The following is a 13,910-nucleotide window of genomic DNA, read 5'->3' as shown; positions in this document are numbered from 1 at the left end:
TATTTTTTTTTATTTTGTAACCATTGTGTTGTTAATTTTCTGCAAGATGAGTAACCCTAAGAGGAAGACCACCTCAGCCACTGATTCCAACACATATGACCCAGCAGCTTTCCTCCACAGTCGGCAACCTTCCAAAGCAATGGAAGTATGTTTGTTATAGTGTTTTTTTTTTTTTTTTATCCTTTTTTTTAATTGTTAATTTTCTGCAAGACAAGTAATCCTGAAAGGAAGACCATCTCAACACATATGACCCAGCAGCTTTCCTATAGTGTTCTTGTATATGGTAAGCAACCAACCTTGATTCCGTCATATACTCAAGGTTCAGTAAGAGTTGCTGCTATAGATACTTTGTTGTCTCACAGGAATGAGCTACTTGCAAGCCTTAAGCATCACCTGCTAGCAGCCCAGAACAGCATGAAACTCACTGCTGATAAACATCGAAAAGATAAGGAATTTGCTGTTGGAGAGTTAGTTTTGGTGAAGCTCCAACCTTATAGGCAGGTTTCCGTGGCACGCAGAGGCAATCAAAAACTTGCCAAACGATATTATGGTCCCTTTCCTGTCAAGAAGGTACTGAGTCGTGTTGCATATCAGTTGGAGTTACCTCCCGAGTCTCGCATCCATCCTTTATTTCACATCTCAGTTCTGAAGCCTTTTAATGCAAATCCCAACGTTCTATTGTAATTTTCTTAGCAGTTTGGGCTTGGGCCCATCAATAGCTGTTGTTAGGGTTTCTTGTAATCCTATTTATATTTGCCTTGTAAACCGAGAGACTTGTAACGAGTGGCGGTGAGGTGAATATAGTACAGACAAGCTGGACGTAGCCTATATTGGGTGAACCAGGGTAAATCATCGTGTCAATCTCTCTACTTTTATCTCTTTTTCTGTTTTCTCGATTCTGTGTGATTGTCGATTTCCAACAGATTTACCCTCCACTTATCGAGAGAATCAACTAGTTCAGCAACCATTGGCTGTTCTTAACACTCGGGTTCTAAGTCATCATGGGAGAACGAACAGGATCTTGTCAATTTTATCTGGAGTTGGACCTTGTGATCAAGGTCCCTTTTGAAGGAGGGACGAGTGATACGAATGGAGTTGGGTTGGCTAGGCCCAAAAGAATAGTAGGTGTTCTAAGTTGGGCTGTGTGGACTTTCAGACATATTAATGGGTGTCATTAATATGGGTTATAATGATACTCAAGTTAGTTAGGACTTTCCTTGTAATTAGGGGATTGGTTATTAATTACAGAATATTAGTTGTAATGTGCAGTGGTATAGTGCAGTGGTATATATACCTTGCTGATAACAGAATTGGGGTATTGAATAAAATAGTCTCTTTGTTTCATTTTTAGAGCTCTGCTCTTATCACAAGTACTTAAACCTTTGAATTGTTTCTCTAAGCAATATTAATTTTTAACACTTTAGAATTTCATGATTCGAAATAATTATTTTTGGTCTGTGACAACAGGTAGCTTTGGACATGGGATATTAGAGGTGGTAAATGCATCGCATGCACTATGGAATTGGCACAAGAATGATAATGAAGAACCGGTAGCTAGTGAGTGTGAGACTGTCTGTTTAACAAGCCTCTCCTCTAATCCCGCTTGTAAAGTGTGATACTTAAGAAAATAACTTGCCCGTGTAACGGCAAGATGGTATTTATAGATGTTATTTTGGTTTATTATTATTATTGATCATTTGAAGAAATCACATTATTGATATATCTGGATTCAATGACCAAAATACAGAATCATCAGCCGTACCGACGCATGAAGAAGCACAGGAATGTGATTGTTTATGTCATCTGATTCAGTTAATAAAATATTTTCTTTGGTAAAATATAAATTAACTCTTCAATACACATTCCAGCTTGTTTTTACTTAGTAAAAAATTAAGCCCTTTCTCATCATTAATCGAAGAGGTCCCCAACCATTCAGGTAATGTTCAATCAAATGAAGAAATGATTATGGACAGAAATCAGCCAATTTATTCACCAAGGGAACATCATAATGCATTCTGAATTAATATTCTCGATCATACAAGCACTTGGAATTAAAGCTAAAGGTCAATTGGCTCACCTTTCTGCTAATAATAATTGGATAACTTGGGCTCAAATCATGATTAAAATCATAAAACTTTGTCAACCAAGAAAATTATGAATTGGTAAGATCAAACATAAGGCTCTTTACTTGAAAATGGAATTCACGAAAAATATCCTGATTTGTTTGCCAATTTTAAACTAAGACTCCTTTAGCAATACCCAAATTCACAAAAACAAAGATTTTTATAAAAGTCTGCAGCGTTTAATTCGAGAAAAATTACAAAGAATCATATGATAATTAATCTAATAAAACTTAAATCAAGTTAGTATCCCACCATCCATAAGTCACCACCAGATGTCATGTTTAAGCATTTAATTTATATAACCAAGTGGGGCAAATTGTTTGTAACTTAGCATTAGGCTTTCATTTTAGAAAAAAAATTAAAAAAATTAAAATTGGTTTATCAGTGGTTTTCAGCAGTTTTACTTGTCTCAGACAAATCTGCAGACTGGATGAATATCACTAGTTAACTAATCTGCAGTTACAGCGGCAACCTGATCTAGTTATTGTTATCTATGATAAAAACTTTTTACATATATTTGACAATGCAAAAGTCACGTGGTAATATTTTTGGATTGAGATTTTAATGGATTATTTCTGGACAAAAAAATCTATTGGTATTCAAAGGATTTTAATAGAATATTTTTGGACAAAAAATTTATTGATATTCAATTAGGATTTTACAGGATTAAAAAAATTCACGTGGTATTCGATTAGAATTTTAAAAATTATTTTAGAGTCCGTCCAAATCCATTGATATTCAATCTGGATTTTAAACAAAGAAAAAATAATCTTGTGAGATTCAAAAATCTAACGGTTTTAATAGATTTTCTATTTGTATGAATTTCGTGAGATTTTTTTGTGAAAAAATATAAGTAGAATGCTTCTCCCATAATCTCACCCTAAGTCCCTAACCCATATAATTTATTGAGATTTCTTTATTTCAGTGTATTCTTCTTCCTCTGGCGGGTTGATCCGCTCGAAACTGGGTTTCACCGTGGGGGCTTCGTCAAAGCTAAAAAATAGCAGATTAGTCCCACCAACACCATCTAGGGAGGGGCATAAGTACCGTAATCCTTGAACTCACAATCGAACTCTGGATTAGTCCCATAGGCGGCTCAAAAAGTCGAACCCGTAGGGATACCGGGGGTTCTGATTCGCCTCAAAGAGGTAATTAGGATTAGTTTCTAAGCAAAAGTCAAAGCTAAAAAATAGCAGATTTTTGAGCGATTCTCGTAATAAAACAACCCAGAAACAACAAACCAACAAGATTATAATATAATCCATATTAAAAATAGCATATTTTTTAGCGATTTTGAGAGCTTGCGGAAGTTTAAAAAATAAATTTTCAAGTTATGGGTCGCGATTTTTCTTGGCACAAAAGTGTGTGATTTTTGTATTAAAAACAACATAAAACAGTGGGAAAACAATAAGGGAACTAAAACTTCAAACCAATTTTTATTTTACATCAATGAAACAATATCAATTTAAAGAAAGATTGAAACTTTCATAATACGAATACTATGTTTTGTAACAATACATTCATGAACGAAATTCATTCGCTATAAAAAGTTATTTCAAACAATTTTTGTGTCAATAAATAACTAAAAACTTACTTTTAAACATCCCAAAGCAATTTAAGGTTTCAATATATCGATTGAAAATAATTTGAGAAATTTTTTAAACTTTTATGTAATAAAACCCAGAAATTCAGATTCGAAATTTTCGTGAAATACTCAATGAAAACATGCATATGATATATGGTTAGAAAACTCATCACGTAGAAAAAAAAATCCAAGGTTTTCAAGATTAATTGCAAAAAATTCGAAACGAAATTTTATCATGAACTTTAAGTTCTATATGCAAATTTAGACTTATTTTAATAAAAAAAATTGAGTCTTATAATCATATATGCATAATTCTGATATTAAATGAAGAAGATAATTTTCAAACCATTGGTCAAACCCAAAAGCGGGAATGAGAAAATGCTAATGCGTGAAAGACTAATATAGTTTTCAGAAAAATATTTCTGCAGTTACTGCAGATAAGTTATCTGCATTTACTCCCAAAACGACGTCGTTTTGGTGTTGAAATATTGAAAAATTATAATTATAAAGACTATTATAACCCTGAAATAAATTAAAATTACAAAAACACCTTGATTTTTGCTCCAAAATGATGTCGTTTTGGGCAATGCAGATAACTTATCTGCATTAACTGCAGAAAAAATGAACCCTATAGTTTTAGATATGTGGAGAGCTTTTGCTTATTAATTTTGAATGTTTGTTAAAAATTATATTATGTTTTACTGATTGAGAAAATTATATTATATTTTACTTTTTTTATTAATATCATTGTATTTCTTTGCTATTTTTTTATTAACTTTTATAATTTTGAATGTTTATTAAAATTTCATATGATTTTTTAAAATCTTATAAATTCATATTGTTCTTTCAAATCTTATAAATTTTATTAAAATAATTTAAAATTCAATCTTATGAAATCTTGATTGTAAAAAAAGTCTTCTAATTTTATTTTTTAAAATCCCTCAAATTCTAATTAATCTTTTAAAATCTATAAAATAATTTTTCTCAACTTTTTTTTTTTTAAATTTTAATCCAATACACCCCTTAATTTCTTTAGCAACTGATAAGTCTCAAAATCTTTCTCTTGCCTATAAAGTCACGCGCACCCCCATGAAGAGCTGATATAACTATGGGATGAAATTTCAAAGCCTTCACGTGTGACGCTTCACGTTCACTTACTTGGCTTCTCACTATATAAGTGATGCACTGCAAATCTGCAATCATCCCCTCCTCTCTCTCTCTCTCTATCTCTGTTGTCCTTGGTAAAAACATAAAGATTGATCATTACCGCTGTGCATAATTGTAATTATAGACCAGGTATCTGATGATGGGTATTCATGAGTGCGAGGTATATTTGTGACCACAAAAAAGAAAACTATTGAGCACTGTCATAAACATTTATGAAGGAACACGTAAACAATTCTTAATCCCATCAAGTCATGAATGCACAAGTTTTTTCAATAAATTATTCAATGTGGAGTGACTCAAAGGGAAAAAAAAAAGGACTATGTAAGAGGGATTTTGAATAGATGACTAAGGAAGAGAACCATTATTATTGGGGCTTGCCATCATTGTTCGTTTCTGACGAGATTTATATCCCTTTTTATTTGATTCATTCACTCACTTACGCCAATTTACTGCTTATGTTATGCGTGTGCTTATGGTATTGCTTTGGGAGATAACTTTTGCCTCCCTATACTTTCTCTGACTGTACCGTTGTTATTTGAATTTGAATAGCATAGGATTGTCGACCAAGCTCATGTTAGGGTATTTAACATGTTTCAACATTTGATGGGACAGGAACTTATGAGGCTAGAGCTTTGGTTGAGCAGAGATCGCCTTAGCCGCATTTGTATGGTGGGTTAAATGATGTGGGTGCATATGGGACAAACAGCTGTGACGGTGACTCAATTTCTATAAATTATGCAAATTGAATCTAAACTAAATTATATATATGGAATAAGTTATTTTATTTATTTTTTTTGTTTATTTTTATTTATTATTTTTCAGCATCATTAAATCATAATCTTAAGAAAAAAGAGAAATGATAAATATTAATTGAGATTCTAATATAATAATGTTAGAGTAGTAAGCAAAGATAGGCAAAAAAAAGGTAATTAGAATAACCTAGTCCTATATATATATGTGTGTGTGTGTGTGAGACAGATATTCTTATACCAGTGTAAGAGTTAGAAGTCTTACACTCAATCTTGACCTTTGATCTACTTGTATCCAATGGCTCACATTACTAAAAAATTGGAACCTTTAGATATAAGTAGGATTAACGGATAAGATTAAGAGTGTAACTTACACCAGTGTAAAATGATCATGATCCTACCTACCTATATATATATATATATATATATATATATATATATATATATATATAAGGTATGATCCTTTGACACCGGTGTCAAATTTAAAGTTTGACACCTCATCTGAGAGTCATTAGATCAAAAAAGAGCAATTGGCGTAATGGCTCTCAGATGAGGTGTATATGAGTCATTGATCTTTTTTTATCGTACCAATTACTTTTATTTTTCTTTAAGGTGAGCTCCACCCCTTTCTCTTTGTAATAAAACTTGAATTTCTCATGCAACATGAGAAATTGCAAGCCCATATATATATAGTTGAAATTGCATTCAATTGACTGTACTAAACTTAGAGCAGTGTTATGAAAATCAATCTGACCCAGTTGGTTGGACCAGTTGACCTATAAATAAGATCTCCAACCGGTTTGGTTTAGGTATTGAATCGGTCATTCATTTGACCTGATATGAAATTGATAATTTGGTCCTGAATCAAGTTCTATCGACACCAATTTTTTTAAAAAAAATGACTTTCGAAAATTTGGACAAAATACTTGAATAATATTTTTAATGAGATTTGAACCAAAATATGTGGGTCATAACTGATAGCACTTACTACTAAACTAACTCCAATTATTAACTAAAATTCTTCTAATTTTATATCTAATATATTTTATTATATATATTTAATTTATGCGATTAAACTAATAATTTACTGACTGAACTAGTTATCTATTAACCCAATATCTCAATGGAATCTTGATCGATCCAAGTTTAATAATACTACTACAAAGTATGAGGAAGTGACTATTTAAACTAGAGTTTTTACGGGAACATATATTTTTTTATATAAACTGAACGTATTTTTTTTACTGTGGTTTTTCTTTAAAAAAAAAAAATTAATTTACTTTTTCAATAAATATCCATATTAATACGGTTAATTCTGCACATTAATTATATGAGATAAGTATTATACTACAAACATGTGACATATATATATATATATATATATATATATATATATATATATATATATATATATCTATCTCTGAAAATTACACTAACCCCTCATTTTGTCCTTTCATTCTTAATTGTATTATGTTAATTATATTATTAATTAATAAATACTATTTATAATTAATTATCATAATACATTGTAATTAATCATGTGATTGACTTGACACATTAAATTTATGTAAGTGTTTTTCTAATATTTAATGCCCTGGAGTCATAAATTTGGGAATGTATTATACTTTCCAATAAGAAAAAATATAAACAGCGAAAGCATAGGTAAAAATTGTAACTAAAATCTTAGAATTATTGATAAGTTTTTTTAAAGTATAAATTATGAAATCTGATTCTTTAGACAGCATAGATTGATGCAAGCAAAGTCCGAAGTTGAGAATTTCACTAGGACGTTTGGCAGAAGAAAAAATTATTTTTACCTGAGAATATAATGGAAAAACAAATTTGATAGAAAAATTTAAAAAAAAAATTATTTGATAAGCTAAAATATTATCAGAAAAAATTGGTGTAAATTAAATTTTTTTCCATTGCCACTTTTCGATTTCCTAGGCAAAATCAGAATACTATCCTCTGGTGGTATTCTGAAGTAGATAAATTCTTACAATTTTACACATTACATCAGATTCCTATGCAAATGAGAAGCTTATGCAATTTTTTTACAAACACATGCGAAACATAATCTTCTTTATTAAATCCCATGAAAACTTTCCCATGCAAAATTTTAAAACCCCTACCAAACAAATTAAACACATCCAAAATACTATCTGTCAACCATGATGTTTCACGTTATGCCACTCATAACCCATGAGGGGATTTGGGGCTGCTGGCCCCAGCTACACATCCAACCACTGTTACTTACCCAATTATTTCAAGCTTAGATCCTGAATTTGGCAAGAAAACGAGTGCTTTAATTATGATACTGGTTTGGCATATAATTACTGTCATTATAATAACTTAAAACAAAAGACCATCAACGGTTCAAAACGCTCATTAACTCACAGTCACAGGATAAATGGTACGAAAAGATGTGTCATTTGGATAGCACATGAATGGAAATTCCACTGGAAGTAAGACAAAGATTCTCAGAAGGAGCTTGTACTAAAAGAAGCTTGCTTTAATATAATTACAGTGCATAACACCCTCCACATCTTCTTCTTTTTTTTTTTAATTTTTTTTTGGAACCCTTTTAATGATTTCACATTCCTTTGTTAAAATAAAGAAAGTAAAAGATATATGACTAGGGGAAAGGAGAAGCAGTGCCGTGGAGTGAAGACAAGTCCACAAGAAATTGACACAAAGAATGCACAAAAACCACAATTTGTCAACACAAGGAATAATAATAAGGCAATGAGAATGATTATTGCCAACAGTGCCCAACACATGAAAATTGCAAAATAAAAATGAGAATCATGAAGGTCTAAAAATAGAAGAACCAGAGCATAAATAAAAACAAGAGTGTAATTGATGATAGAGGGGAGGGGCCTAAGGAAGGGTGCTGAATACTGATGGTGGTTTCTCAGACCCAATCCAAACCATCATTGCAAATCTTGGGATGGCCTAGCCCACCATCATTTTAGATAACCTAGAGGGAAGACCCATTATTGTCCCTCTCGTGTTCATTATGCCAAATGTTATACCTAATATGCCCTTTTGCTCATGCACACAAGGAAAGGGCGGGGAAGAAGAGAAGAATCAGCGGAAACAAAAAACCCCATTCAAAATAATCATTCACATGACGCCATAAGCATCATCATAGAAACAAAACATGAAATCTTTTAGGCTGCTAACCAGCCGCCTTCCATGCTTACACATGCATGATTGTTGTGTCAGAGAGAGGAGGGACACGTCCCCCACCCATAATATGCCCCTCTCTCTTTGTTCATCTTCTCTCAATTTTGCTCTATAAATTAACACCCTCATTGTTCGTTTTGTCCCACACTTACCTTCACAAACTCATCCTTTTCTCCTACTGCTGCTACTGGCCTTCCAGAGTCCAGTTTGTTCAGTCGACCAAGTTTTCAGCTTTCAAAAGGTGATCTTTTTCGAAAAGTTCAAGAGAGAGGAACACCTCTGTTTCCCTCTCTCTATATATCATGTTTTTGTTTTGTTTTCTTCCTTACATTCATTAAGAAAGAAAGACAGGGTATTGTATTTGGAAACCCATTTGAACATTGCAAGTAGTATTTGGCTTAACTTATTTCTATATATCTGGGGCCAAATCATCTTTATTATGTCTCTTGTTAGGCTTTTTCTACCTTTAAGTGTTGACATGGCTTTAAATTTTCAGGTGTCTCGGTTTTAAATCAGCTTAAATTTTTGGAAGAATGGATTCTATAGCCTTTGTTTTCCCTTTAGATTATTATTATTTTCATTCTTACAAAAAGACCCTATGAATGATTTCTTTGTCTTTCTCTGGGTCCAAGGTCTAAGAAAACATCTCATTTTTAATTATACATATAATATAAAATATGGGGGTGTTATGGTCCCTCTTCCCAGCCACATTTATAATTACTTTAACAACTTCAGGCTATGTGTTCATGTTAAATCATTTGAATACCTCTTATGCGGTTATATGCGTGTGACAACAAGAACCTTGTTTGTTACATAGATATACCAACACACAGAAGATCTTCTTATGAAGCTTGTCCCTTTTATGTGTGACCTTTATCCTTTTCTTCCCTCTTGGGACAGCCGAAAGAAATTATTATTATTATTATTATTTTATTTTTTTGCTTTCAAGCAATTGCAGATTTTGGACAACTATTATTCTCCCTCTGTATCTCCTCCTTTAGTTGAAGAGACAACCCATATGCTCTTTTTATTTGACAGGGTGGTCCAAATGACTCAATTGTTCTACCTCCACCTGCTATGCTTTTCCCTGTTGTAATTGGCTTCTTCGTTTAGGAGTCATAATTATATCTACCAAAGCAAATCATAAAGCAACACATTAGAAAAGAAGCTTGTATATAATTGTTTTTCCCTTTTGGATTTCAATCAATTACCAAGGTGTTCTTCATTTTTTTCGTTTTGTTAATGATGGCATTTCCTTCTTTTTTGTTCACGAGCTCTCTTCTTTTGCTGAATTATGGTTCTGGGGCCAGTTAATAATATTATCTGAGAATCCTAATCCTATTTGTTCCAACACCACTTATTTTATTTTATTTCTTCAGGTTTCAGGACAGGGCACTGCGAATATGGAGAGGCTGAACTCAGAGCTGTACTTCCAGAACTATCACATAATGAAAGAGAATGAAAGGCTAAGGAAGAAAGCTCAACTTCTTAATCAAGAGAATCAGGCACTACTGTCTGAACTCAAACAGAAGCTCTCCAATGGTAACCCAAAAACCAATGCTACAAACGCCATTCATGGCTCAAGTTCCAGTCAGAATCCTTCCAGTTCCAGCAATTAATCCTGTTAAGGATAAGGACCATCATGACCCCACTAGGAGACTTTTTTTTCTTTTTTGTGTAAAACCAAAGTCAGCACAGTAGTAGTTGTAGTCTCTGTTGCATAGGGCAATACTTCCATTTGCTATCAGGGTCCATTTCCTTGTTATCTTCTATCCGAGGTTTAGATATGAATTTCTGAACAACATGGATGTATGATGTAGTAGGCTATCTGCCTGAAAGGAATATAAATTTATGTTTAGCTCTCATTGCCTCTGCTCGTGTGTATGTGTGATTATAAAAACTTTAATACTCACGCATAGGATTTGCTTCTTCTGTTTTGGGTTGCGAAGAGATTTCTCATAACTGGTCAAATAAATAGACTCGACTTCTTTATTCTCTGAGTTTATTCATGCTTTTGTTTTAAAACTAGCTAGTCTAATGTAAATGCTATGGCTATATGAGTACAAAAACAATATAACTAGACTCAAACTCAAGGATAAGTGAATTCCATAAAATGTATGAACATGCCCATGAAGCAACGCAAAATGGTTCATCAGGAGTCAGGACTGATGTAATCATGTTTTTTTTTTTTTTTTTTTTTTTTGGGTTGGCATAACAAACAAATAACCATTACTTGTGCATTGTCCCCAAGAGGGAGAGAGTGAAAGTCATATTCTTAAGAATACACATATGCCTTCATATTAATTTCATTATTTTGTTTGAAAAGATGGTCCAATCATAAATAACATTGTGAACAGATTCACTAATTAAAGTCAAAGGAAAATATTCTATTCACCACTCAGGGTTGAGGAAAAAACTTACCATTATATTTCTCATTTTAATTATATTTAATTACAAATTAATTATTAAAATGGTGGGATAAAGTAATCTAATGTTTCTCACTCCATGTATTTCTTTTTTTTTTTAAAAAAAAACTCTTAGAATGCCATGTTTCATTCTAACTTCAAACATGATAAATTTATTTCGAAAAGCATTATTAGTATTTTTTTTTTAGGTTTACGAATATTACGTCACACGAGGAAGTTTATACTATGGGAGAGAAATAATACAAGTGGGCCCATCAATTTATATATATCAAAGTAATGCACAAATTTTGATATTTTGTGAAATATGAAGCAAATATCCTATAACATGATCTGATTTCCCCCCTTTTTTTACATGTAATTAGTCAATATTACTAAATCGTAATATCTTAGCCTGTGGTCCAAATACAGTTACAAAATTACAATAAGATCTATAAGTTCTTAAATTTTTATGTTTTTTAGAATTATTTATTAAAATTATTTAGTCTACTTTTTACACTTTGCAAGAAAAAAAATCTTAAATTTGTGTTCAATAATAAATTTGATAATTAACATATGATAATAATTGTTAATATATTCGATAACTCAATTAATTAATTAATAACAACCACTAATATTTTTATGTAAATAATATTATTTTTTAATAATTAATTATATAATCGAATGATAGACAGTTTCATATTTATTATAAACAGCCATAAGCCAATAACTTATCTCTAAATAGTTAATAACAATTATTAGATCATTATTTATCTTTTAAATATTAAAAATAATGATTGTGTGATATGAACGATTCACAATTAATATTAGTGAAATGGACGATTCAGATCTATTAAAATTAAAATTTTCTATTAAATAGTAAAAAATATTTGTTTTAATTTAAAGGAAAAAAATTAAATTATAATTATAAAGATATTATTTAGTTTTCTGAGATAAGTTATATTTATAATCTATTTTTTTACAATTTTTTACAATTATTTTTATTACAAAATTAAATAAACAGTTACAAAATAATTTCAATAAAAATTATTTTTATTTTAATCTAGTGATAATAAAATATTTGTAAAAAAGTTATAAATATAATACTTTCATTAAATTACTAACCAAAAAAAAATAAAAATTACTTTCGTTAAGAGGAATAATATAATATCAAAATAACGTCAGAAACCACAAGAGCTTCCAACAACGCTTGGTCTCCAATCCCCAGTCTTACCCAACGAAGAAACCCCAAAAATTGGAGGTTGAACCTTCTCAAAACCCTAATTTCACAACACCAATTCTCTTCCCTCAATCAGATCTCAATCACATGGCGAAAGAGTTTAAGGTCCCACCGGTGGCTTTTCCATCCGCAGGAAACCCCACCGCCGCCGGTCCAAACCTCCAGCAGCGGCGTGTACCTACGCCTCCGTTCCAACCGAACTCCGGCTCCGGCATCCCCTTCATGTCCTTCGACATAGGCTCCGTCGCCGCGTCCACCTCTTCAGGTCCAATTTACACTGGCCCCGTCGTGGGCGGTGGCTCTGCCAACTTCGACGACGAGGAGCCTCTCCTCGACGAGCTAGGGATCCACCCAGAGCAAATCTGGAGCAAAATCAGATCGGTGCTTAATCCATTTCGGGTAAATCACACAGTTCACAAGGACTCGGATCTATCGGGGCCCATTCTACTCTACATGTCATTTTGCCTCTTCCAGTTACTCGCCGGAAAAATCCAATTCGGTGTGATCTTGGGTTGGATCGTGGTTTCTTCCATATTCTTATACGTGGTTTACAACATGTTGGCGGGTCGAACCGGTAATCTGAACCTGCATACCTGCACCAGTGTCGTGGGTTACTCTATGTTGCCGGTGGTGATTTTCTCGGCTATGTCGCTGTTTTTGCCTCAGGGCGGGTTCTTCGCGCTCGCTTTCGCCGCAGTTTTTGTGTTGTGGGCGACAAGGGCTTCGACTGGTCTCGTGGTCTCGCTCGCGGATGGCGGGGATGAACATCGCGGGTTGATAGCGTACGCGTGTTTCTTGATTTACACTCTGTTTTCGTTGCTTGTCATATTCTAGGCACGTGATTGGCGCTGAGACTTTTGGATCGCAGTGCTTTTGTGTCTTTCCACCCCTTTGCATTTTGATCCTTGTGATTTTATCTTAGCAGTCATACTGTGATGTAGAAAATGAATATATTGACCTTGATGGAAAGTTCTTTGTTTTAAAAGGTATCCCTTATTGACATGTTTGTGTGTGTGTGTGTGTGTTGTGTAAGTATATATATTTTCTTACATTTTTGTTCTGATTTTGAAAAACTATGTTCCTTTAGTTTTTCAGTAGATCTTCGAGCAGGCTAGCACACATTACACAAGTCCAATCCAATTATGGTGTTTTTCTGTATGGTGCCAGAAAACTATATGTCAAACTGGATTGCATCAAAAGTTATTTACTTAATAGCTAATTTGGTGCTTATCTAAATTATACTTAGTTTGAAAATTTGGGCCCTTAAATTTATCATCATCAGAATGACTGCTTAGTGATCCTAGCTTTTGGCATTGGGGCTTGGGTTAGGGAATTTCAACTCAGAAATAACGTGCCAAACTTGATTTTTCATACTATAGTCACAACTATTTAACTCTGGTATGTAATTTTTTATAAGGGTGACAACGTATATATTCATTTTGATCGATTGATTTG

General features: G+C 32.7%; 1 protein-coding gene across 1 annotated transcript; it reads left to right on the top strand.

The window, feature by feature from the left end:
* Positions 1–12,422: 12,422 nt before the first annotated feature.
* On the top strand, positions 12,423–13,470 carry LOC133283538 (uncharacterized). The gene has a single exon (XM_061480401.1). It carries the CDS (start codon positions 12,543–12,545, stop codon positions 13,287–13,289), a length of 747 nt encoding a protein of 248 aa, XP_061336385.1. The 5' UTR covers positions 12,423–12,542; the 3' UTR covers positions 13,290–13,470.
* The last annotated feature ends 440 nt before the right edge of the window (positions 13,471–13,910 follow it).

Source organism: Gastrolobium bilobum, unplaced genomic scaffold (genome assembly GCF_033153095.1).
Source record: "Gastrolobium bilobum isolate Gb01-03AN ecotype WA unplaced genomic scaffold, APGP_CSIRO_Gbil_v1 utg212064, whole genome shotgun sequence".
In the NCBI taxonomy this organism is placed as follows: domain Eukaryota; kingdom Viridiplantae; phylum Streptophyta; class Magnoliopsida; order Fabales; family Fabaceae; genus Gastrolobium; species Gastrolobium bilobum.
The sequence above is the reverse complement of the archived record's forward strand: the minus strand, read 5'-3'. Positions and strand labels throughout refer to the sequence as shown.